The sequence below is a fragment of the Symphalangus syndactylus genome, chromosome 4 (assembly GCF_028878055.3).
Source record: "Symphalangus syndactylus isolate Jambi chromosome 4, NHGRI_mSymSyn1-v2.1_pri, whole genome shotgun sequence".
NCBI classification, from domain to species: Eukaryota; Metazoa; Chordata; class Mammalia; order Primates; family Hylobatidae; genus Symphalangus; species Symphalangus syndactylus.
The window spans coordinates 46,292,150-46,316,876 of NC_072426.2; the positions used below are offsets into that span (position 1 = coordinate 46,292,150).

A 24,727-nucleotide genomic window follows, 5' to 3' on the forward strand; every position below is an offset into this window, starting at 1 on the left:
GGCAGGGCCTGTGGCCATGGATGAAGATGGAACTGGGAGCTCAGAGTAAATTTCGCTGAAAACAGGAAACCACGAAGCCCAGATGCGTTCAGTTGTAAAAGGGTCCAGAGAAGAGAGGGCAGGGCCGCACCGGAGGAAGCTGAGGAGGAAGTGCAGCGGCTGTTCTGCTGCGGGCCGCCTCCCTCTCCACACAGCAGCAGCCAGGCCTGGGGTCTGGCAGCCAGATTCTTAGAAGTTGTCTCTGCCTCAAGGTCAGAAGCTGAGGGCTGGGGCCAGGCCAGCCTCCCCAGAGGGCAGGGCATGCTCTCCCTGAGTCGGGAGAACCGGAATCTGGGCTGTGGGCTTGTCCTTCAACTCCAGGGACAGCAGGTGTCCTGTCCCCACTCCTGCCATGCAGTCCCCCATGAATTGTGAAAAACACACCCTCTTTCCTTCATTCTTTCTTTTTAAAATTTGTTTTGAGGCAAAGTTTTGCTCCGTCCCCAGGCTGGAGTGTAGTGGCTCGAACACAGCTCACAGCAGCCTTGAACACCTGGGCTTAAGCAGTCCTCCCACCTCAGCCCTGCAAAGTGCTGGGATGACAGGTGTGTGCCACCGTGCCCAGCCAGCACCCTCTTCCTATGGCAGCTGGCATCAAGCATTGTGGTGACCAGAGGGAATAAAAGAAGGGACCCCCCTCCACCCAGGGACAAGGGAGAAGCCGGGGTTTGGGCATATTCTGGCCACTCGAGGTGTCAGCCCCATCTCCGGGCCTATGTTTACCCTCTCCTCAAGGCCCCTGGCCCAGCCCAGGCAGAGCAGGAGGCCCTCAGTGGACCATTCCCTTGGGCCTAACTGGGGGGCTTGGAAGCAGGGCCATGTGTCCAGGTGGGGTTCCCTGGCTGTAGCCGCAGGCCCAGGGCTCACTGCTGCCAGGCAGCCTAGAGTTGCTCCCATTTTCCATCCCCCCAACCCCTCAAGCAATTGGGTGAACATCTTCCCACCTAGCCCCAAATCCTGGCTTTCAGCACCCAGGCCCAGCTCAGCAGAGCCAGTGTAGGCTGCTAGGAGACAAATGCCCAGGCTGGACTATGCCCTCCACAGTACCTGGGGCCCCCATCCTGCTAAACGCTACAGGGGGTCTGCCCAGCCCCACCTCACCTGTCCCCATGCTCAGGCACTGCCTTCCCTGTTTTACCCCCAGAGTGTACAGAGATGCCCCCCACTCTCCTCCCCTCCTTTAAAATCCTTCAATCACAATTCCACAAAGGACTCCCCTTGCCTATGTGTATAAAAACAAATCCAGGGCATGCCCACAAGCAGGAGATGGGAACATCACCCCCACCTGGCTGAGTGGCTCTGAAGCGAAGACTCCACCAGGCACAGATTGTATGGAGTGGAAGGTGGGGGTGGGGGAGGAGCAGCAGAGTGCAGATTTAAGCTGGCTCTTACAATCCATCCACAGGGTTTACACCTGTTTCCCCATGTAGTTTTTAATAGCATCCAGCTTCATACTCAGAAGTGTCCCAGGGTGGACAAGACATTGTGTGGCACCCTTGCAATGGCCCCCGCTGAGCAGCGGGAGTAGGGGATGGGGAGGGCGGGGGGCAGGTGCCCCTCTCCACTCACCTTCCCAGAAGGCCCCACCCACCTCCCTCACCACCATCTCCAGTGGGTGGTGCAACATCTGGCCTGGCCTCAGATTGCCCAAGACACCCTTTGCTCACGGTGGCCACCATGCCCCAATAGGTACTTCCCGTTTCAGGACCACCAAGCTTTGGGGACTGGAATGCAGGCAGTGGAAGCCCCAGATTGACTTAACCTGTTGACAGACCATCAGAGAAACTGCTGGTAGGAGGCAGCTGGGGAAGGTGGCGATGGCCAGTGGGCAGGCAGGCCTGGCCCCAGAGCCACTGTGGTACAAAGAGGAAGTCTGACAGAAGAGCAGCCTCGAGCAAAACCGGGGAGCCAAGGCGGCCGTGGGGGAGAAGTCTCTCCACTGTGCCCTGTGTCTTACGCCTGGGAGGGTGGCCCAGTGTCCATCTTGTCCCAGTGATGCTGCCACATCCCAAGGCTCATGTCTCAGAACGAGAGCTGCTGAAGGGCTGGACATTCTGAGACTTCTTAAGATGTAAGTCATTTGGCATCTGTAGCTGGTGAATTTCAGGTCTCTAGGGGAGAACCTCAGCACCCCAAAATCCTTGGAACAGGGGCTGAGCCATCCAGCGTCCCCATGTAGCATCCAGAGGGGTTGAGGGTCTAGGCTTCTGGGATGTCGCAGTATCTGAGCCCAGAGCAGGAGGGAGGGAACCAGGGCCGAGGCCAAGGAGGCCACTCACAGAGCCAGCCCTGGCTCAAATGCATCTGCCCCAGACCCAGCCACAACAGCCCACTGTCCCCCAGCTGGTCTAGATGACCTCAAAGTTTGGAGAGTCGGGGACAGGGTCTGCAAAAAAAAAGGAGAAGCAAAGTGAATGGGGGCTCCTCTGTCCCTCACCCCTCAACCCCACTCCATGAGGCTGTGGAACTCTTCAGGGAGGTTAGGGAGTAAGGCCGACACCCTGCAGGCCATGAGGTCATGACCTTACAGGTCATGGTGCTGTGAAGGTCAGGAAACACTTACCCAGGGATGGGAAGAAGACGTCTCCGGGGCCTGGAGGAGACAGGGGGGTGCTGGGCTCCGAAAGCAGATGCCGCCCAGACTCAGAAGGCTGCCGCTGGGCCACATAGGACAGGGGGTGCCTGACTTTGGCCTCAGGTATCCCCTGGGCAGGTGGTGAGGCTTCAAAGCCGGGGTTTTCAATCCCTTGAATGTTGCTGCCACAGAACCAGAATGGAAGGTCATCTGTGCTGTCTGGAGCATGAACTCTGCCCTCCCTGCCCCCGGCTTTTCTCTCCTCCCTTCCTCTCACCTACATCCCCATCCCCAAGCCTCAGCAGCATCTCCAAGCAAGAAGGCAGGAGCCAGGCCCACAGAGCAAAGGCCATGGGCTGCACCTGCCCACCTGTCCTGAGCTGAGGGCATCAGGGCCCACCAGAACAGACCCCAGCTCCTCCCTGTGGTCTGACCATCAACCCTGGGCACAGCCAGGAAGCCGAAAATCACAGACACTTCCAGAACTTCAGCCTCAGGAATTTGGGGACAAGTTTCTCTTTGGTCAATAGAGTTGATGGCATTAGGATCGAACATCCCCAAAGCCTGTCTTGAGCTGAGGGGAGGGGTTCTCTTCTCTTCCCAGTTGGGAGTGGGATAACTTCTGAAGACCCCTGCAACTCTTAGATTCTAGGTGGGTTGCAAGCAGGACTTCCTTCAGCCTGTCTTGAAGATCATCCCTTTCAAACACCTAGAGGAGCTTTGTGTTTGGTGTTGCAGGTACCGGGGCAGAAACTTGGGTTCCCTGAACACATCCTCCAGGCCAGGCCGCATGGCAGCTTCCTGCCCAGAGCACACCAATACACAGTCCCCATCCCCTCTGCCCCTAGACCCAGCCCGCTGCACCACTCTGGGACCCCTCAGCCTCTGCCCTTGTGGCCTGCAGCGGCCTAACAGCTTTCTCCTTGGAGTTCTCTGTGGGCAGGAGGCACAGTTCAAGGGCTGTGGCTGGGGCTGGGCCCGCTGGCCTCCTTTGCATGTTTCACTGTCTGCCCCAGACAGTGCTTCCTCCCTGTCCCCATCCTGGCCCAGGCTGACCACTGAGACCCGAAGGTGGGTGCATGATACATCTGAGCAGAATCAGAGCTCAGCCTGCTGAGTGGGGGTGGCAGGAGAACAGCCAATCTGCACAGATGTGCAGGCTTCAGCAGCAGATGGCAGAGGCTCTTCTGACCAGCTGCTCTAGACAGCTAAACAGGGCCCCTACTGCACAGAAGTATCTCTTCCTGGATAGCCGGCCCAGGAAGTTTTCTCAAGAAGGTCTCCATGGGCCTTACCTGTCCATCCGCACCAGCTCCTGGGCACCTAGGGACAGACAGACAGAGAAGCTGGTCATGGAAGGGAAGGCTTCCCCATACAACATCCCTGCCTCTGCTGGCAGATGCTCTGCAGGGAACAGGAGCAAGCCCAGGAGGGCCCTGCGCAGCTCCGGACTCCATTTCTGTTCCCATGGGTGCTGTCCAGCAGCGATCTCCATGTCTGTCCAGCAGATGGGGCCTCCATGAGGGGCCCATTTTGACGACTGATAAATGAAACTGTATCTGCATTTTCCAAGCGTGTAAGAACACTATTTGCCATCAGAAGGCCAAAGGCAGCCAGCACTTTCTCCTATGGCTTGACTTACACAGCATCAGACCTTCAGGATTTAAGTATCGAGCAAAGGTCAACTCCTGAATTTGCTAACTGATGTCTCTTGTTTGAACATTTGCCACGTTCTGGTCTTTAGCCATGACTCACTGGGTGGGACTGTTTAAGGTCAGTTCCTAATTAGAGAACTCCTGGTCCTCTCTGTCCCATCCCCTACATTGCCTAATAGGGTGGCATTCTAGGGGACATCTCTCAGGAAAACCTTACAAGGTGCAAGTCCCCGATCACTTCCCAGCCACTTCACTCACTTTCTGCTTCTCATCCAAGTTGCTGCCGCTTGCCTCAGCCTTGGGACACCCCACCCCCCAAACTGGCCACCAATTAGATGCAGTGACCCCAACTTCCCTCTTTCATGCAGCACCCCACGTCCTCCCACAGATGCTTCTCGTTTTAAGGAGCTTTACTGCTGATTACGATGGGGAAACATGGTGGGGGAGGGGCACAACAACAGAATAAACTCAGGGAAGTTACCCAAAAGTTCCTGAAATCTATTCGAATCATGGCTATTGCTTACGGCCAACTCATGGGTCAGGCTTCGTGCAGGTGCACATGGGTATTCCCTCATCTCATCCTCTGCGCCACCCTTTGGGGTGAGGGTTGTTGGTCCCATTTTAGAGCTGGGGAAACTGAGGCTCAGTCCAAAGCAGGATGGAAATCCACACCTGTTGGCCTCTCCAGCAAACTGCCCTCCTCAAGGCTCCCAGCCCTTTTGTTTTCTTTTCTTCCTGAGAATGCCTCATTCCTGAGCAGGCTCTCTGGGCCAGCCTTCCACCAGGGAGGGCACAGCAACACCTGCTCCCCCTGCCCTGCTGCCTGGTGTTGCTCTTCTGCTTCTTGCTTCTCCCAAGCCCTTTACCTGCCCCCACCCACCCCCAGCCATGGGTATTCCTGCAGGTAGGTTGTGGCGGGTTCTAGAAGAGGAATAGGGGAGTTCTGAAAGCAAGGGTGAGGTGGCCACAGCCCCCGAGTGACCCACTATGGGGCTTCATGTGGGGGCCCCCAGGAATGAGGGGAGGGAGAGATGACAAGTTGTTAAGGGCCAGCCACAGGAAATGAGTTGCGAGCCAAAAGCCACCTGGCACCAGAGCAATCCTTTCTCAGTTACTTCTGTAGCCAGGCAGGGGGGAAGAGGCCAGGGAGGGGAGGCAAGGATAAAAAACTCCCTAGCCCCTTCTTGGAGGACTCAGACTAACCAAGACTCATGGGCAGGGTCAGGAACTAGGCAAGGGGCCCTGTCACCTGGCCAGGGTGGGAGGTGAAAGATGTTTGTGCCCATGACTTAAAGCCCAGCCCCACCACTTATTTGCTGTGTGGTTCCTTAGGCAAGTTGCTTAACCCCTCTGTGCCTCTGTTTGCCCACCAGTAAAATGGGAACAATGGTAGGACCAAATTCTTGGACTTGCAATGAGGAGTAAGTGAGAGCATTTTTATTATATGGTGGACTTCTATTCCCTGGAAAGAGCATGCATTGAAAGCTCTGAGATTGAGTCCTAGCTCTGCCACTTACTAAGTTATATAACATTCAGTCGGTTATGTAACCCCACTGATCTTAGCCTTCTCATCTGGAAAAAAAAAAGCGTTGAGCTAAGTTATCTGTAAGACCCCTTCCACTTCTGATATTCCAAAGGTCATTTTTTGTCCCAACAATTGCTACTAATTACAAAACAAGCACTCCCATACCTTAAACAGGTCCCCCAAGGATCTGAGTGGCAGCATTTTTATAAAGCAACTTGAGCTACTCCATATGATCATGCATTCAGAAGACATGTATTGAGTGCCAAGCCAGCACTGCCTGGGAGCCAAAGGGGCTGGTGGGCACTTGGCCCCCGGAAATGGCATGCCTCCTTTCTCTCGGCCATTTTGCCCAGCTCCTGGCGGGAAGTGCAGCAGCTCCCAACTCTCAAATGGAAAGGAATTGTGCCTGCATTGTGCCTTTGCTAATCCCAGGGGCTGAACTGGGGGCTGGAGCAGGTCACTCGCACCGTCCACCCACCCCAGGCAGGTACGAATACTCACGGCGGTTGGAGGCCGCCTGCCTTTGCTTGTAGACCAGGAGCAGGATGAGGGGGAGGCAGAGGATTCCTACGATGCAGGCACCCGTAGCCAGGGCTGCAGCCGTGATGTCTGAAAGGGCAGAGAGGTAGCCAAGGTAAAGCCCCATTCCCATTGCTCCTCCTGAGCGGAAACTGAGGCCCAGAGACGGAAGGTCAGGCAGCAGGAGACCCGCCTTTCCCCAGAGTCCCACAGCTAGACCCCCAGCAACCTACAGAGGCATGGAAGATAAGGGGGTTCTCCTTTCAAAGACAGCCCTGTGCCTGCCGCCATATGCACCTGGAGCACACAGAAACAAGACCTGTCACCTACAGCTCAGGCAGCTCCAGGCAAGAGAGGGAACAGAGTCCTCATCCCAGCCCACAAGGGACAGCGGGAACACCCTTGGCTACAGGTTATTCTCTGAAAAGGGAGAGCAGGGCCTTCGCAGACCCCATGCCACAGAGCTTAAGGTCAAAAGAAGCCTAAGTGATGAAAAAGTTTTGAAAATAGACAGCGGTGACGGTTGCACATTGTGAATGTAATTAATGCCACTGTAGGCTTAAAACGGTTGAAATGGCAAATTTTACATTATATATGTTTTATCATAATAGATAAAAAGCCCCAACTCATCCCAGAGACTCCTTAGCTCTGGGACGGGGCCTCTGGAATCCCTTGATCTCGCCACACAAGTCACAGGAGAAACACGGAGGGTGAGAACTAGAAAAACTTGAATCCTTGTACAATGTTTTTCAATTTTAAACTTATTAAATTACAAAAAAAAGTACAAGTTTAAAAAATATTCAAATCTCCTCTTCCCCTTGTACCAAGACCCCCTCTGAAGAGATCATCCCTGTGTGCCGGTTTTTGTGTTGTGGTCCTAGTTATATTCCCTGCAAATACAACAGACGCAGGATCATATGACAATGCAATGCTTTTCCCACTGAGCACAGCTTGGACATCTCTCTGTCTCACCTACCTCGTTCTGCTTACAGTTCTATCACATGGCTCCCACTAAATTTATTGAAGCAGTCCCCTGTTGGTAGACATGTTGTTTCCATTTTCAGCATAACTAATAATGTAGCAATGAACTTGTGCACGCAACCTGGCTCACTCAGCAAGGAAATCTGTAGTAAATTCCTAGCGGTCAAAGTGCTGAGCCAAAGAGTATGTGCATTTTCTTTAGGCTATTGCTAAATTGCCCTCCAAAAAGGTGGTACCACGAAGCTTCGCTGTACCAACAGCATGAGGAGGTTTGGTTTATTTTAGGCCATCTGCTGACTGCAGGAGTTTAGCTGGGAACAGACGTGCCCTCAGAACCACAACCAACATAAATGCATTTCCTTCCCAATTTTAGCCTTTCCCAGGGCCAAAAGATGGGCTGGGATACCTTGTCACAGTGTCAACTTCGCCCCAAAGAGCTCTGAGAGGTAGATGGCTGTGGTCTAAATGTTGCCTTTGCGCTATTTGTTTGGGAATAAAGGCTGTTTTTGTTTTACTCTACAATCCGACAGTGTAAACAAGCTTTCAGGAGGTTTGTTCATACTGCAAATGAGAACAAACTGTTTTCAGGCACTTTAGAAGTACCCACTGGTACAGGAACAGTTGCTATGCTAATTACAAAGCAAGTTCCGCTCCACATTACAGCAGGTTCCCTGCAGATCTTAGCAAGGCTGCATTTTGACGTGGAATATTGAAAGTAAAGACATTCTATAACCCAGACACCTTAGTATTTCAAAACCCCCATCAAAAGGACCTTATTGTGGGCAATATTTGAGAAGCCAGTTGCAAAGCACTCTCTTCTAGTGATCAAAGCAGGTTTCCTCTGGACGGCTAGTAAGCAACATTTTGTGAGCTTTGCCAGCTGCTCATTGATACCTGTGTCCCTATCTGCCTTTGGAGGGTGAGCTCAGCCAGATATCCCTGCCTAACTTCTGTCCCCAGGTGGAGATTTCCCCTATGTGGACCCTCTATCAGATCAGGACTTAATTTCACTTTGAGAGCCTGAGGCTTCCTTACAACCCGGGCTGAGTTGAGGCTGGGGCAGAGGGGCGCAGAGGTTTGGGGACACGTCTGTGGATCCAGCTGCTTTCTGAAGCTGTAGGCATCTCTGCAGAGCTCAGCCTCACCACAGTTCCCCACCCCTTCCCTGAAGTGTGGCCAGTGCCTAGGCTGGCACTCACAGGGGAGGGCAGGCATACTCACCATCAGAGCCAGGCTTATCCTGGGAAGGTGATCAGGCGCTGGCAGAGATAGCTGCCGACACCGCAGTAAGGAGTGTGCCAGGCCCTGACACAGCAGGGTGGGATGGGAGGGGCCTGGCCTGCTCAGGCAGCCTTTGTTCAGGGCCTGCCTGGTAGCCCACGGGGATATATGGAGGAGGGAGTTCGGCTACTGAGGGTTGGGCTGCCTGGTTTCTCAGGGAGGAAGCTGGGTGAAAGCAGACAGCACATTCTGCTGGCTGGGGAGGTGGGAAGAAGTTCAAAGGGAGAGGAGCTGCCTAGACCCCTTCTCTGAGCTCACTGAGAAACCACAGCCCCTCAGCAATGCAGGAGCTCCTTGGGCACCAACTTCTCTAGTCTCATTCCCCCACCTCAGGCCAACTTGTACTTTTGTGTTATTTCATAGTCAAGCTACACTCTTACTTCCCAAGGATAATATTAAGAGGCTGGCACTGGGGCTGGGCATAGTGACTCAATCCTATAATCCCAGCACTTTGGGGAGCCAAGGTGGGTAGATCACTTGAGCCCAGGAGTTCGAGACCAGCCTGACCAACATGGCTCTGACCAAAATGCATGCTCTAATTTTGCTCTTGGCCTGTTTGTTGGTTTGAAAAAAGGGTAGCTGAGTAAAAAGTCACTATAGCCTTTGAGTTGGGTTTGGTTGGGGCCGTGGTTTAGCTGATCCCCATTCCGGCTTAGGTCCTCGTGCATGTCCTCCTGGATGCCTTTGTATCTCCAGGGCCTAGCAGGGGCTGGTCCCCACTGGATGTCTGACACATACAGGGTATAGAGGGGTGTAGGAGCCAAGACCTCTTCTCAGAAGAGGGAGGTGCCCTTGCGTTTTGTCTCCAAGCTGCTGGGTATTCTCACCCAACCTCTCAGCGTCAGGCACCCTTAGGGCAGTGCCCCCTTACCCTGTAGGGCACCTCTCTGGCAAGCACCAGGGGGCTAACTGCTACCCACTACACTGCCCCAAGCTGGGAAGAAGGTGAGTATGCAGAGCTAAGCAGGCCTGCAGCCAGATCCCAGCTATGCCGCCCTGGGCTATGTGAGCTTGGGCAAGTTAGCATACATCTCTAGGCCTCTCTTTCCATGGATACAGAGAAGATGCCTACTTCATAGAGTTCTTATAAGAATTCCCTGAGGCTAGGCGTGGTGGCTCACACCTGTAATCCCAGCACTTTGGAGGTCAAGGTGGGAAAATCGATTGAGCCCAGGAGTTCAAGACCAGTCTGGGCAACATAGTGAGAGTCCATCTCTACCAACAGTGATTTTTTTGTTTTTTTTTTTTGGGACAGAGTCTCGCTCTGTCACCCAGGCTAGAGTGCAGTGGTGTGATCTCAGCTCACTGCAACTACTGCCTCCCAGGTTCAAGCAGCTCTCATGTCTCAGCGTCCCAAGTAGCTGGGATTACAGATGCCTGCCACCATGCCAGGCAAATTTTGGGGGTTTTTTTTGTTGTTTTTTTTTTGTGTTTTTTTTTTTTTTGAGATGGAATCTTGCTCTGTCAGCAGGCTGGAGTGCAGTGGCGCGATCTCGGCTCACTGTAACCTCTGACTCCCGGGTTCAAGTGATTCTCTTGCCTCAGCCTCTTGAGTAGCTGGGACTACAGGCGTGCACCACCATGCCTAGCTAATTTTTGTATTTTTAGTAGAGATGGGGTTTCACCATGTTGGCCAGGCTGGTCTCGAACTCCTGACCTCAAGTGATCTGCCTGCCTTGACCTCCTAAAGTGCTGGGATTACAGGCGTGAGCCACCACACCTAACCCCAAAAATAATTTTTAAAAATTCACCAGGCATGGTGATGCATGCCTGTAGTCCCAGCTACTTGGGAGAATGAAGCAGGAAGATCATTTGCATCCGGAAGTTTGAGGCTGCAGTGAGCTGTGACTGCACCAGTGCATTCCAGCCTGAGTGACAGAGCAAGAGTCTTTCCCAAAAAAAAAAAAAATTCCTGAGGCCAGGCGTGGTGACTCACACCTATAATCCCAGCACTTTGGGAGGCCGAGGCAGTTAGATCATTTGTCAGTAGTTTGAGACCAGCCTGGCCAACATGGTGAAACCCCGTCTCCACTAAAAATACAAAAATTAGCCAGGCATTGTGGTGCACGCCTATAATCTCATCCTAGCTACTCGGGAGGCTGAGGCAGAAGAATCACTTGAATCCGGGAGGCAGAGGTTGCAGTGAGCCCAGATCACGCCACTGCACTCCAGGCTGAGTGACAGAGTGAAACTGTGTTTCAAAAATATATATATACACACATATATATATATGTATATATGTGTGTATATATATGTGTGTGTGTGTGCGTGTATATATATATATATCCCTGAGATAATAATACTTAAAAAGACTTAGTCCAGGCCCGGCGCGGTGGCTCACGCTTGTAATCCCAGCACTTTGGGAGGCCAAGGCGGGCGGATCACGAGGTCAAGAGATCGAGACCAAGGTGAAACCCCGTCTCTACTAAAAATACAAAAAATTAGCCGGGCGTGGTGGCGGACGCCTGTAGTCCCAGCTACTCGGAGAGGCTGAGGCAGGAGAATGGCGGGAACCCGGGAGGCGGAGCTTGCAGTGAGCCGAGATCGCGCCACTACACTTCAGCCTGGGTGAAAGAGCGAGACTCCGTCTCAAAAAAAAAAAAAAAAAAAAAAAAAAGACTTAGTCCAGTGCCCAGCACACAGTGGGAACTCAGGAAAGGTAGTTCTGTTCCCCTTCCTGAACCTCTTCCTCCTCCCTCCCATACAACAGAGAACATCTGAAGAACATAGAAACACAGAACACAGAAATCTGAAGTAGTTGAATTCTAGGCCAAGAGGACCCCCAGCCTTCCCAAGCCATAGGGGGCTGGTGGGCAGGGCAGCACTTAGCTGCCTGGGGCACCCAGTACCTGTCATGAGGCACTTCCCTGGCCAAAGGTCACTGCCAAGGCACAGCCAGTCCAGAGAGTCAAGAGGAGCAGAGACTCCAGAGCAGATGGAAGGGGAGTGGGCTTCTGGGGACTGCACCAAGGAGGAAGCAGAAGGGATGTGCAGCAGCAGAGGAAGAGGAGGACCGGGGAATTCTGAGGGCTTGGGGTGATGAGACCAGAGTTCCAAACAGGGTCTGGGTGCAGAATGAGGAGAGAAGAGAACAGAGAACCCAAAAGGGGCAAGAGGATGGTCCCTTACTTTCACTCTCCTGGGAGGAGGATGGGTACGCCACGCAGTTGGATGGTGCATCTTTGCCTGTGGGAACAAACAGAAGGGCCATTAGGTGGGTGTCAGGCCCAGGAGGCCAGGGAGACTTGTCCAGGCCAGTGTCCCGCTCCCGCCCCAGGTTCTCACGCTAGTGCCTACTCGGCAGTGTTGGCCCAGTAGCAGCCTGCACACATGTGCACCCACACACACCCTGGCATGTTCTCACCCTGCCCATTTTCATGCCGCTCCCAGGGGCATGTGGATACCCGCTGGTGCCCACACCTCTATCCGAACCACGGGCCCTTGCACTCTCACCTGAACAGACAGACACACACACACATATATTCCCCAACAGCCATTCAGCCATCCACTGAGTCATGCCCCACGGCACCAATCAGTCCCGCTGATGCCTATACCCACAGCAGCCATGATGTCATCATAAGCAGTCACACTCCCAGCCCAGGTACCTACAGTCTCACACATTAAAAAGTCTCACTGTTATAAATGGAGCCAGGTACACCCTCCCTCTCCATCACTCCAGCTAACTACACACCCACACTCCACACACCCTTGACCACCCCATCTCACCCACACACTCCCTGGAGTGCCAGTGTTACCCATGCAGCCTCACACTCTGCCCAGCACAGCGTCATGAATGGTCACACCATCAGACAGGCAGCCCTCCACACACGCCAGGCTGTCACATGCAGGATGCCCTCACCTGTCTGCACCTGCAGCTCCATGGCACCGTGGACCCTGTGCTCCGAGTGGTGGTGCCTGAGCTCCACCACCAGGCAGCAGTAGAGGCCGCTATCCAGCAGGGTCAGGTTGCGCATGGTGATGGAGAAGTTGCCATGGCGGTCGGAGGCCGACTCCAGCCCGTGGCGCTGAGCCAGGTCGTGGCTGGTGTTGGCAGCCTGGTGGCCTCCGTGGTGCAGGTGAAGGTCCTGGAACGTGAGGTTGCGGATGGGCCGGCGCTCTGAGCAGGTCTGCACCTCGCCCCTCGAGCTGCGGTACCACGTCTTGTAGAAGGTCACATCGTGCCCTTTGTCCACAGGGCCCAAGAGCCTGCAGGTGAGGGTGACGTTCTGCCCCTCGGGACAGACGTACAGGGAATACGGCGTGGCGACCTTGAAGGCTGCCACCGGACCTGCTCAGAGAGAGGAGAGCCCTGTCACCTGACTGATCCAGCGCTACTCCTGGCAACCCCAGAGCGGGGAAGAACCTTAGCCTCTGCTACTTCCCAGCCGCAGGCCCAGGGCATGTCCGCTGACCTCCCTAAGACTGCCTTCTGTATTTGTTCACAAACCCCACTCCATCCTAGGCTGTTGTGGGGGGAGCCACAGAAGCTTCCCCAACTAGGGGTGCTCCTGGATGCTGGACAGGGCAGGGAGAGACTCGGAGGGCAGCGATGCAGTCGGGTGTGTGCCTCTTCCCAGTAGAGTGTATGCACAACCTGTTGGGTGGGAGGCAGGTTGGGAGCAGGAAGGCCGTTTCGAACAGCACCTCCTTGTCCTTGGCCGCCCTGTAGGGGCCATCAACACCTCTGCCCCTTCCTACTCCTAGGACTGAACATGCCTTCCCATCCTCGCCAGGGAGCACTAAGAGAGCAGCTGCGTGTGCAAGGCCTGGGCCAGGTGCTGCATCTCACCTGCATGCTGAATGCTTGGCCTCCCCTTGAGCAGACGAGGCCTGCATTCCCGACAGCAGAATCCCATGGCAAAGGCAATCCAGTGCCAGCCCTCAGGGCACTTGGAGGAGGGAGGAAACAGCCTTCTGGGGACAGTCAGGGACTTCCTGAAGGAGGGAGAGTCTTTGGACTTGGTGCATAGATAGGATTTCAGCCAGTAGAAAGGGTGTCCTAGGCAAGATAGTGTGAAAATGGGAAAACCCAGTGTCTGAGGGACCAGGACAGAGAATATATGAAAGGTCATCTCATCCATGCACGTCCTTCCAGCCAACCTTAGAAAACTGTCTAGTTCTGTTTGTTTTTTTTCACCAAGCAAATGAAGCAATTCCCTGGTCCCTTATCCCAATCCTCCAGCATTTAATCGGGTTGACCCTCAAAACCATGAGCTTTTGTAAACAGAATATTGGCTAGAGGCCGCGTTTCTATCTAACTGTATGAGCCTCAGTTTCCTCATCTGTGCAGTGAGAAAACTATTGGCTACAATGCAGGGTTGTGAGAGGACTAGATGAGGGAAAGACGAGAACACAAGATATGAGCTCTAATGCCCTCTGCAGACATCTGAGGGATAGCTACAATTATTATGCATTAGTGTTATTTTTATTTTTATTTATTTATTTGTTTTTGAGATGGGGTCTCCCTCTGTTGCGCAGGCTGGCCTTGAACTCCTGGCTTCAAGCAATTCTCCTGCTTCGGCCTCTCAAAGTCTTGGGATTACAAGTGTGACCCACTACACCCAGCCAGTAGTATTTTTATTTCAAATGGCATATCAGGCTGTTGTGGGTCTAGCAGAGAGGGAAGGAGGGTTAGAACTATGTACAGAATCCAAACTGATACATCCTTTTCATTGGCCCAGCCAGGGGCACTACCCAGAACCAAGATAACACCACATCCTCCTTCAGATGCCCCTTCCCTGCCCTTAGAGCCCAGGACCCTCAGCGGCAGGCTGGGACCCACTAGAAGAGCTGAAAGCCTTGCCCAGTCAGGAGGGAGGCAGCCTGGTGGGGCTTCTGGAGCTGGCCAGCCTGCATTGGACCAGTAGCTGTGAGCCACTTAGATGCTGAGCCCCAACTCCTCACTCACAGATGTTTTTCCCAGAAATGAAAACATCTCCCTGGCAGAGTTGAGGCAAGGGTTAGTAATAATTCACATGAAGTGTTCTGTAAGTGCCATGTGAGTAGTTGATGCTTGGCACTTGGGAGCTAGACAGGTCTCTAATTCATTCAGCAAGTCAAGAAGTGCCTCCTAGGAGTGAGAAGCACAGTGGGATGGAGAAGCCAGCTTTAAAGTCTTTCCTGCTAAGGTGTGAATGACTGATAACAACTTGTGGTCCGATCCTGGGGCGCTTGTATTTAAAGAAGAGTCTCCAAAGGCACCAAAGCCCCAAACGGGATGTCTGCAGGAGTGGAGTTTTAGGCAGAGATCCAAGTCTGGGAGCCCCAGATTTTTGGAGTCATTGTCAGGGTGAGCAGAGATTTCAGAACTTCTTTGGCAAGATACAGGTCTCCTTTTCAGGCAGAAACACAGAGACCCAGAAAGGGAAAGTGGTTGGACTGAAGTTCCAAAGTTCCAGAGAGTATGAACTCAAAGCCTGGAGCATGGGGGACTTCAGGTAACGCAGGATCCATGCAGAACCGTAATAAGAAGACACAGCATGTGTCGTGCACTATGCTAAGGGTTTCATGGGCATATCTAACAATGCCATAAGGTATTGTTTTTATTCCCATTTCACTGATGAAGAAACTAAGGCACAGAGAACTTATGTAACTCACTGAGGATCACACAGCAAGCAAGTGCTAGAACTAGAATTAAACTCAGGCACGTAGACACTATACTGATGAAAAACATCCAGAAACTGGGAGCCCACAGGCCACATCCAGCCTTCACACATATTTCATTCGATCCTCAAAATCTTTTTAATTTTCTTGAGATGACAACATTTAAAAACCAGGAATTTGACATGAAAATTCTGACTTCCAGCTCTCCTTAGAAAATCAGAAGATAACGCTAAACCAGCTTTCCCACAGGGCAACTGTCAGCTGGGGCTCAGTAGCAGCTTTTGGGGGACACCGGCACTCCAGTTTGCCACAGTCCGTACTACTCCCTAATAATTCCACCTGGCCTGCTTCACTCTCTCACCATGGTTTCTTGGTCCTATGGACATTTGAGTTTGTGATGAAGGAGTGTGGCTCCTTGGGCTAGCTGGTGTGGGACTCTACTGCCCAAACCCATTATGCTACAAATCTGACCCACAGACTCAAGAGAGATGATCCACCCAGGGTCCCCAGGGGAAGCCTGGCAGTGCAGGGACTAGCCAACTCTCCTCTGACTGCTAACCCACTGCCCTTACCCCTGCAGCAGGCTCAGTGGAAAAGGAGCCCCAGGAAGCTTGGCTGTGCCCCTGGTTTTGTCCATGCTGGCCTGGACGTCCCCGCTTCACACCTGAATGGGGTGGGTGTAGCTGCAAAACTATGGCTCTGCCAGGAAACAGAAGTGAGGAGGACCCAGGGAAAGGGCTCTCCCACGTGCTCCCAGGAAGAAACAAAACCTGCTCCAAGGGGGCCCTGTGCTGCCCCCTTCCCCAGCAGGCCATGTGGCAGGTCCCACCAGCACCTCTCCCAGCTTCTGCCCCTTTCTCCCTTTGCCTGACATCAACTCCTACCCCAGAGCCACCCCAGGGCTGGGAGCTGAATTCAGCTCCAGCTTCAGCTACGGTAGTATTTACCACCAGCACACACACCTTGGGGGCTGGCCGAAGGGCTGGCTCAGCAGACGCGGGGCTGCAGGCCAGAGGTGGGTAGGGCAGGGCAGGCAGAGTAGAGCTGGCGGCCAAAGCAAGATGCGCAAAGCTGAGCTGGGTGGGGTTGGGGGCCCTCAAGTGGACAGAGGTGTGGACAAGTGGGGCTAGCGTGGTTGTTGGCCTGAGTGTCCCTGTGAACAAGGTGGGGCAGGGCACCAGGCTGGGAGCCCTCAGGGTCTAAGCAGTGGGGTTAATGACCCCAGGATTGTACCCATAGCACCCGCAGCAGTGGGGAAGGGATGTTCTCCCCTGGAGGCAACTTCCTTGAGATGCGCAGGGGGGTGGGGGCATCAGAGAGAAAGCAGAGTTCAGGGTGTACGGGAGAGGGGACATTGCTCAATCTCCCACACCTCCTCACCCCTCACACACTGGCCACCCATCCCACAGGTCCCAAAGGAGTTGTTCCCCTTTTAGAAAAAAGGAGAAGCTGTCCTAGGATTCAAGTTTGGGGAGCAGGGGAGGATGCTCAGTTTCAAGCAAGAGGGCCAGACAGGAGATTGTCCAGGACAAACCAAGGGTCCATGGGGGTTTGTCCTGGGGAGGGAGGGAAGGCCAGAAAACACTCCATTTACTGTGTCTGAGACTCCAGCTGGGACAAGGCCCACGGCAGCCTGTCCTTAGGAGGACACTCGAAGGCATGGCGTGGGCGAGAGGGGCAGCACACAGCGCGCAGAGGGGCCTGCACGTGCCTCGCGGACTCCACATCTGTGCACATGCATGTGTGTTGTCAGGGAAGCTGTGCAGCCCGGCTAAAATTACAATTCTTTGGCAAGAGGATGTTGCTTATTGTCAGGAGCAGATCCTTTCGGACACCTGGGTCATTGTCGGAGACCGGGGAAAGTGGGTGGGGAGGAAAGCCCCTGGCTCCAGGGTGGCCAAAAGCATGTGGGACAGGAAAATGACCCGGGGCCTGGGCCTGAGCATGTGCCAGGCGGAACCGTCCGGTTGCCATGCTTCTGTCAAGACCCAGGACCCCGCCCCCCACCCACCACCTGCCACTAGGCAAGGAGGCAGGGCCACCTAGAGGAAGAGTGCCGTGAACCTGGGAAAGCCTGAGTCTCAAGAATAAAACTCTCGTTTGGATTGCAACGTCCTGGGGCCTCAGTGTCCACTTAGTTGTGCCCTCATTGTGTGCCCTTGGGCAGATCCCACCCTTCTCTGAGCCTCCCTTTCTTCATCTTAACCTGAGGGCTGCCCCATGTTCAGAGGCCCCCTCCAGCTCTAAAATACTGTGGGCAGGAGGGAAGAGCTGTCTTATGACCATGTATTATGTGCTAGGCACTTGCTGAGCATCTTATACCTGTCACATTTAATTCTCATAACACTCCCAACATGGGTGGTATCATCCCCATTTTAAAGATGAGGAAACAGACTCAGAGAAGTGACTTGCCCAAGGCTACACAGCGCTGTGTGACTGAGCTGAGATTCACACTGTGGACAGGCCAGTACTGCAGACAGGAAGAGCCACCCACCTCTCCAGAACCCTCCAGTGGGCAGGCGGGGCTGATGCCTCATCCTTCAGCTATTCAGAAAAAATGAACTGACCGTGCATTGACCTCCACGCCCTCCGTGCAACATTCCTGCTCTGCCTCAGACCCAAGCTGAAAACATCATTCTTTCATGCCGCAAATATTTACCAAGGTCCTAACATGGGCCAGGCCCAGGCAGGGAGGCTGTGGGGATGCAGAGTTCCATCAGGGGCATCTGCTCAGAACTTGGGCCTGGACCTGTGCCTGTGATTTCTAGCTGTGGCACCCTCAGATGTTTCTGTCCCAGTACAAGGGAAAGGAACTCTTGTTGGCATCTTCTCAGATGCCAGTTTTTGTGACCTTCACCTCTCTCCACTCAGCAGGCCCCGGGTGACCCCTGTGAGTGTGCACGGGATGGGTGTGTGTGGGTGTGGACAGGCCTGTGTATTTTTCATGACGGGGCGTGAGCTTAGCCCACAGTCGCCAAGGCAACGCCCTAGTCTTTGGAGGTGGGACCCAAGCTTGGTTAGTCGGGCCTAGGAAGCCCCACCCGAACAGCTGAACTCTGACCAGCTGCTAGGGGTTGTGAAGTAAACAGTTATTAATTGCCTGCTGTGGCTGGCCCTGCACTAGATGCAAAAGGTCCCGTCCTTGGTCTCACAGGACATCCCAAAGAGAATGGGACCTGGTTCCAGCTCCCCGCCAGGCCCCATCCCCCAGGATGGTCCACAGGCTGGGGCTGGGGCTGCAGGAACAGACTATGTTCTGTCTTTATCAAGATGCAGAGGGAAACAGAGGCATGGATCAATCAGGACTGGGTCTGCTAAGGCTAAGAAAGGAAGCGTCACAAGGCAAAGGCTCAGGGCCTGAAGCCAGCAAGTCTGCCCTGGGGCTTTCTGGCCAGTGAGGACAAAGGGCATCTCAGATGTGTTTATTGATACCTGCCCCCGCAGGAAGTGTCCATTCACATCAGACCAAGGGGGCTGGGAAGGGGAAGCCAGGCTCTATTGAAGGAAGCGGCACTTCCAGCACCTTGGGAAAGCCTCCGTGCATCCGGGGCTAGAGCTGGAGGCTAGCATGCCTCCCCGGGGAGGGCCTAGGCAGCTGGCCAGAGGTCCTGGCCCGTGGATGCTTCTGTGGATGAACCTCTCCCAGACTCCCCAGGCTCTTTTGGAGGAGGACTGTGTGCAGCTCAGGCTCCCGGCTCCAGCCAGCCACCCTCACACTTCTATGCCGTGAAGACATCCTCAGGGTCCAGCTTGTCTTTTTGCCCCCTACTACTCTGTGCCAGGCATCATTCTAAGTGCTTGTTTGGTTGGCTTTGTTGTTGTTGTTGTTGTTTGAGACAGTCTCGCTCTGTTGCCCAGGCTGGTGTGCAGTGGTGAGATCTCTGCTCACTGCAACCTCCGCCTCCCAGGTTGAAGCAACTCTCCTGCCTCAGCCTCTCGAGTAGCTGGGACTACAGGCGCCCACCACCACGCCTGGCTAATTTTTGTATTTTTAGTAGAGACGGGGTTTCACCACGTTGGCCAGGCTGGTCTTGAACTCCTGACCTCATGTGATCCACACACCTCGTCCTCCCCAAGTGCTGGGATTATAGGAGTGAGTCACTGTGCCTGGCTGTTTGGTTGGTTTTCTTTAGAGAGCTAGGGTCTTGCTCTTCACTCAGGCTGGAATGCAGTGACAATGAGATCATAGCCCGCTGTAACCTCGAACTCATGGGCTCAAGTTATCCTCCCACCTCTGCCTCCCAAGTAGCTAGGACTACAAACACATGCCACTATGCCCAGCTAATTTTTAAATTTTTCTTAGCGACGGGGTCTCGTTATGTTGTCCAGGCTGGTCTCCTGGCTTGAAACTCCTGGCTTCAAGACATCCTCTCACGTCAGTCTCCCAAAGTGCTGGGATTACAGGCATGAGCCACTGTGCTTGGTCTCATTCTAAACACTTTTACATGGATTAGTTTATGTAATCCTTCCACCCTGTGAGGTAGGTACTAGTATCATCTCCATTTTACAGATGAGAGAACGGAAGCACAGACAGATCAGTATCTTGCCCACAGCCTCACAACTAATAAGTGATGGTGTCAGGATCTGAACCCAGGTAGTCAGCCTCTGGAGGTCTGGTGCCATCTGACTACTCTCTAGAGACTAGAGGTAGCTGGGGACTGACTGGAGGCCCCACCTCCTTCCTGAAGACGGACAAATATCATGACCAATGAAAGCCCAGCTTGCCTGGCCACGTCTACCAGATAGTTTTACTTTTGGTTTTACATTAAATAACATTGAATCATATATAGAAGAGGTTATTCCCTTTTCAATTATTTCAGTCCTGATTACATCAAAGAGAAAGTCTCATTTGATGCTAATATGTCTCTAAAACATCTTTCTCTCACTTGCTAATCTCCTTTTCTTTTTAAATTTTATTTTATTTTAATTTTTTTGCAAGGGAAAGCAGCAGTTTTCAGACTCCAAGCCTTCCCAGGCTAAAGTTTCCAACTAGAATTTAATACCCTTATATGGTTTTCCTGTTATGTTCTTTTATGGTTTTGTTCTATTTATGACAAGTGATACTGGCTTTCCACTAATGACAGCAATAAAAAATTTCCTTTTAAAAATCTACATACTCAAATAAAAGAATGAATAGATTTAAAGAAAAAAATAAGTAAATATTATGAAAGGCAGACACTGCAGAGATCACAAAGGTGATAAGCAAATGACTGAAGCTAGGGAAACACCGTTGTGGAATTACCCTTCAGAGGAGGGTGGTCAGCCTCACTGAGACCACGTCACCCAACCTGTCCATTGCACAGACAAAGGGGAAGTATGTGTTTGTGTTCCCATGATGAGTGAACAGCAGAGGCAGGGTTTGACCCCAGGTCCCCATGGGAAATAAGATCCTACGCAGAAAGGCTAAAGGAATGGGCTTGCTTGGCTTGGTAAGTAGCAGAGCAACCTCGTTACTGGACTACTGATGAGAAAGATGGTGGCCACTGTCTTTGTCTTTGGTGATGGCCAGCCAAAGTGAATGGACTGAATGTAAAAAGATCAGATGTAAGAAAGATCCGCCAAGATAAGCAAACCCAGGGCCAGGCTTGCCTTCAAGTTGCAATGTCCCCATTTCCTGACAACTTTAAGAAGAGAACCTGCAGGCACCTCCATGGGCATTTCAGACTGTGAGGGCCTACAGGGGCTCACAGGTAGCTGGACGCAGCCCATGCACCCTTCACACTCCAGGCTTTGGAGAATCTAGTCCCAGTGAAGCTCACCAATGCCTTCCCAGGCCCTGGGCACTCCATTAGGCCCTGTAGAGAGCAAGGAGCTTAGATAGAAAGCCAATGGCACGTGGCCTGCAGAAGCCAAAAAATACCATAATATTACACAGTATTCACGAGGAGCCGGGTGCTGTGTTAAGTGTTCGTTCATTGGCTCTTCACAGTAGCCCTCCAAGGGAGGTGGTATCATCTTCCCATTTTAGAGGTAGGGGAACTTGCTCAGGGATACTGAATAACTTGTCCAATATCACAGAGCAGTAAATGCCCATCTTGGGATTTGAGCCTAGGTCTGAGTGACTCACAAAGCCCAAGAGTTAAGCAGGGGGCTGTACGGAAGCCGTGGCACGCAGGTCCCTGGCTTCACGGTACACAGGCATGCTGGGACTGCTGCTAAGGGCATCTGTGGGGCCACTGAAAGCCACAGTGCTGATCCCTGGCCCACCCTACCCTAGGAGACCAGACTGACCCTGGGTCATTGGTCGGCTAAAGCCTGGGGCCTCAAGTTTGGTATGTGGGGCTCGCTCACTGCCAACGAGTTCTCCTTGAGGATCCCTTTCTTCCTTTCATCTGCTCAGGCCTGACACCCCATACACTGTGTGCGGATAGGGAGGTGCCCCCTTTAGCATCTCAGCAGCACACTCCTGCCTGGACCACCCTCTCCCAGGAAGGTCAGACCCCAGCAGAACCTTTGCCCTGCTTGGGAGGAAGCACGAACAACCAGTACAGCTCAGCAAGGGGCTCCCAGTATTGCTGGCCCTTGGGTGTCCCTGGCATTGGGTAGATGACCCCTCATGCCAGGGACTGGCCTCAAGGCTGTTCCTCTCTACTCCAGAGCCTCTGGGCAGTGGGTTGTGGATTTCCTAAGAGCTGACCATTGCTGCGTCAGAGGCTTGCAGCACTGGGTTACTCAACAAGGCCCTGCAGCCTGGTATGCTGTGAAGGAGAAGATGGGGTCTCTCATCCCTAGCCCCAGTGCACTTCTATGAACTTAAATGTGCTAGTCCCAGAGGTTGGGAGTCTTGAGTCAGCCTGTGAGAACAGGGCAAGGACAGTAACTGCCTCAGGTCCTGGGAATGTCTGTGGGGAAGAAGAGGCTCTGCTACCCTTGAGATCTGCTGGGTCCTGGTCCCTAAGTGTACCCCTCCACCCATCTCATCCTGAGTCAGGCCCAGGAAAGGGGTATCTTTGGTGTTTCCTGGGCTTCTGAACACCACATTCATCACTACCATTCTCCTCAGTGCTGGCCCAACCCCAAGAGCTGGAGAACAGGCTGGCCCCGGCCACTTTTATGTCACTTTCCCTGGCATAAAGGCTTTGACCTTGGGCAACATACCCAGGGCAACCCAGCACCTTGGCAGGCTGGCGATCAATCTTCTCAGCTTACAGATCCTGCTGACCATGCCTGCAACCAGGCCTCCCATCTGCTATCGCCCTCAGTGCACACTGTCCTAGGGAGTTGGGTGAATATTATTATAGTGTGTCCATGTCACAGTTCAGAATACTGAGGTCCCAGAGCAATTCAAATGCTTCTGACTCCTTTCAGTGGAAAGCTGCGGTCAGCCTAAATCATCTCCCTGTGCTGGGCCCAGGAAGAGATGACCCTTTGGTGTACCATGTTGTTTGAGTAGCCAAGACCTCTGGGAGTAAAGGCCCCTGGCCATATAAGCAATATAGGGGAAGGTGTCCTGAGCTCCTCTTGGGGCCTCTCTGCTACTGGGTGCTCTGCAAGCTGGGTCCCTGTGCCCTGGATCTTTAGAAATGTTTCTCAAATTGGGGCTGCTGAACAGAGGGCAGCCCAGCCAAGTGAGGGCAGGAAGTGGGCAAGAAAGCAGGAAGGGTCTCACAGGGTCACCTGGGAGGGCAGTGCATGGCAGGTGGCCCATGACAGGTGGGATGCTGGCTTGCCTGCCTGCCACCATCCTCTGTTCCTTCTGGAAGCCATGCCCTGCCATGAGCCATGGCCTTGGTACTGAGACTGCCCATTCCACCTCCCATTCCCCTCCTCCCTCTGACTGTCACCTTGAGGAGCATCCACCCTGGGGCTTAGGGCAGCTGTGTCTGTGACATGTGGAGCCCTCCTCCTCCTCAGAGGCCCAGGCCAGCCTCCAAGTGCTGAGATAGCCAGTGGCCCGTGGGCACCCGGCTTGCTAAGGTATCTTCCAGGTTCAGCCTCCTCCTCTCCCTCTTATCCTATCACCTTCTCCTTCTGTTCCATCCCGCCCATTGGGTCTCTCTGCCAAGCCCTCCACCTCCCTCCTGCCTCCCTCCGAGTCCCTGCATGACTCATACCTTCCCTGGGCCCTCCCCATAAAGTTTGGTTCCACAGGCTCTTTGAAGAGATCCAGCCTCTTCAGCTCTGGGCAGGCAAGAACCAGGCAACCAGGCCATGGGTACCAGGGCCTCTGCCCCTAGCCCGGGAGCCCCTGTGTTGGGACCAGGATACTATCTGAACATGCTGACAGTCTGGACTTTAGAAGGGGAAAATGGTGCTTCCCTGTGTGGGCTTCTGTGTTTGAGCTGAGGAAACTGAGGCCAGAGAGATGCCGTAAGTTATCCAGGGACCCAGAAGGGGCTTGTAGCTGAGCTGAAGAGTGTCCCACATCCCCCCAAGTACTCCACACTGGTTCCTGAGTGGCAGCCTTGCTAGGATGGCAGGAATCAGCTGACCACTTATTCCTGGGCCATCAGACCCTTAGAATAGGGACCAGGTGGACAGTGCTGCCTCTGTGTCTGAAAGTGGACCCACCGTGACCAGTGCCCACCAAGGCTCAGCCAGGGGTTTCACCAGGGCATGGGGCACTGGCTGAGCATACCACGCCCTCTGTGTCCTCTGCAACACTAGAGCCCTGAGACTAGAGGGGCAGAAAGATGCCAGCTGTCAAAAGCCAGCGATATCCACCAGAACACACTGACCACCCCCACCCTGTGCCTCTATTTCTTTGCAGAAGCTACCTGTGCCCCGGGATCTCTGGGCAGGGAAGGGCTGGACAGGCAGCCCCCGGGGGACAGCCCTGCCTGCCACTTGGGCAGCTGTCAGAGCATGCAGATGTGCCCGATGCCTAGCTGGAGCACTTGGCACAGCTGCCACTGCACCCTGCCCAGGGGTCCCAGCAGCCTCTGGGCGGTGGGTGGAGTGGGGTAGTGGGGTGCACGGTCACACAGGCTGAGAGGGCTCCCAGGACGCCCCCATCCCACAGTTCCCACTCCAGTCTGTTGTCTTCTCCCAGCTCTTCCCCAGCGCCCCGCCTCCCCCGACCTTACCTAGGGACGCAGCCAGGAAGAGAGCGAAGAGCAGGGATCCCCAGCGCCAGCGGCCGGCCTCCGGGGCCGTGGGGACGCCCATGTCGCCGTCGGACGCGCAGAGGAACTTCTGGTGCCGGGGAGCGGGCGGGACGCGGCCAGAGCGGGGAAGCCTCCCCCGAGTGAGTGCGAGCGACTGAGCGCTGCCGATGGCCCCAGCGCCTCGCTCCAGGCACCCGCCCCCCTCGCGCAGCGCCCCCGGGGGGCCGTGTGGGAGAACTGCCTCTCCAAGGGCCGCCTGGGAGGGGCTTCCCGGAGGCCGGCCCCGTGGGTGGGGAGCCAGCGTGCGTCCCAACGAGTCAGCTCCACTTGATCGGCAGTTTAAAGCCCGTTCTACCGTCCCCCAGTCCTTTTGGAAAGAAATTATTATTGCTGCGCAGCCTAAGAAGTAGATCTACCTCTAACAGCGTGATAGACGTTACCATGGCTTGCATCTGCCCTCAGCCACCAGCCTTTGATCTGGGGACAGAGACTTGTACCCTAC

At 53.9% G+C, this 24,727-nt stretch overlaps 2 protein-coding genes across 3 annotated transcripts in view; one reads left to right on the top strand and one right to left on the bottom strand.

Moving 5' to 3' along the window:
• Nucleotides 1-24,727, top strand: part of CDH23 (cadherin related 23) — a 419,760-nt gene that overhangs the window by 353,173 nt on the left and 41,860 nt on the right. The gene's annotated exons all lie outside the window — the stretch shown is intronic.
• Nucleotides 1,457-24,482, bottom strand: VSIR (V-set immunoregulatory receptor). 2 transcript variants are annotated; one of them, XM_055274609.2, is made up of 7 exons: nt 24,205-24,482; nt 12,435-12,863; nt 11,705-11,761; nt 6,296-6,403; nt 3,910-3,937; nt 2,603-2,796; nt 1,457-2,425 (listed from the first exon to the last, which is right to left on the bottom strand). In XM_055274609.2, the coding sequence occupies exons 1-7, from the start codon at nt 24,284-24,286 to the stop codon at nt 2,388-2,390; spliced, it is 936 nt and encodes a 311-aa protein (XP_055130584.1). In that variant the 5' UTR covers nt 24,287-24,482; the 3' UTR covers nt 1,457-2,387. The 2 variants fall into 2 exon arrangements, with proteins under 2 accessions (XP_055130584.1, XP_055130583.1); XM_055274608.2 differs by lacking the exon at nt 24,205-24,482 and adding an exon at nt 13,365-19,410.

What these genes read in the sequence shown, in the direction of transcription:
- VSIR (XM_055274608.2), bottom strand. Translation starts at nt 13,656, where the DNA reads ATGGATGAGATGACCTTTCATATATTCTCTGTCCTGGTCCCTCAGACA. An exon ending in GAGCTGGTGCGGATGGACAG is followed by an intron (nt 2,797 to 3,909) that starts GTAAGGCCCATG and finishes GTTCTGTGGCAG; the next exon opens with CAACATTCAAGGGATTGAAA. An exon ending in CGTCTTCTTCCCATCCCTGG is followed by an intron (nt 2,426 to 2,602) that starts GTAAGTGTTTCC and finishes TTTTTTTTGCAG; the next exon opens with ACCCTGTCCCCGACTCTCCA.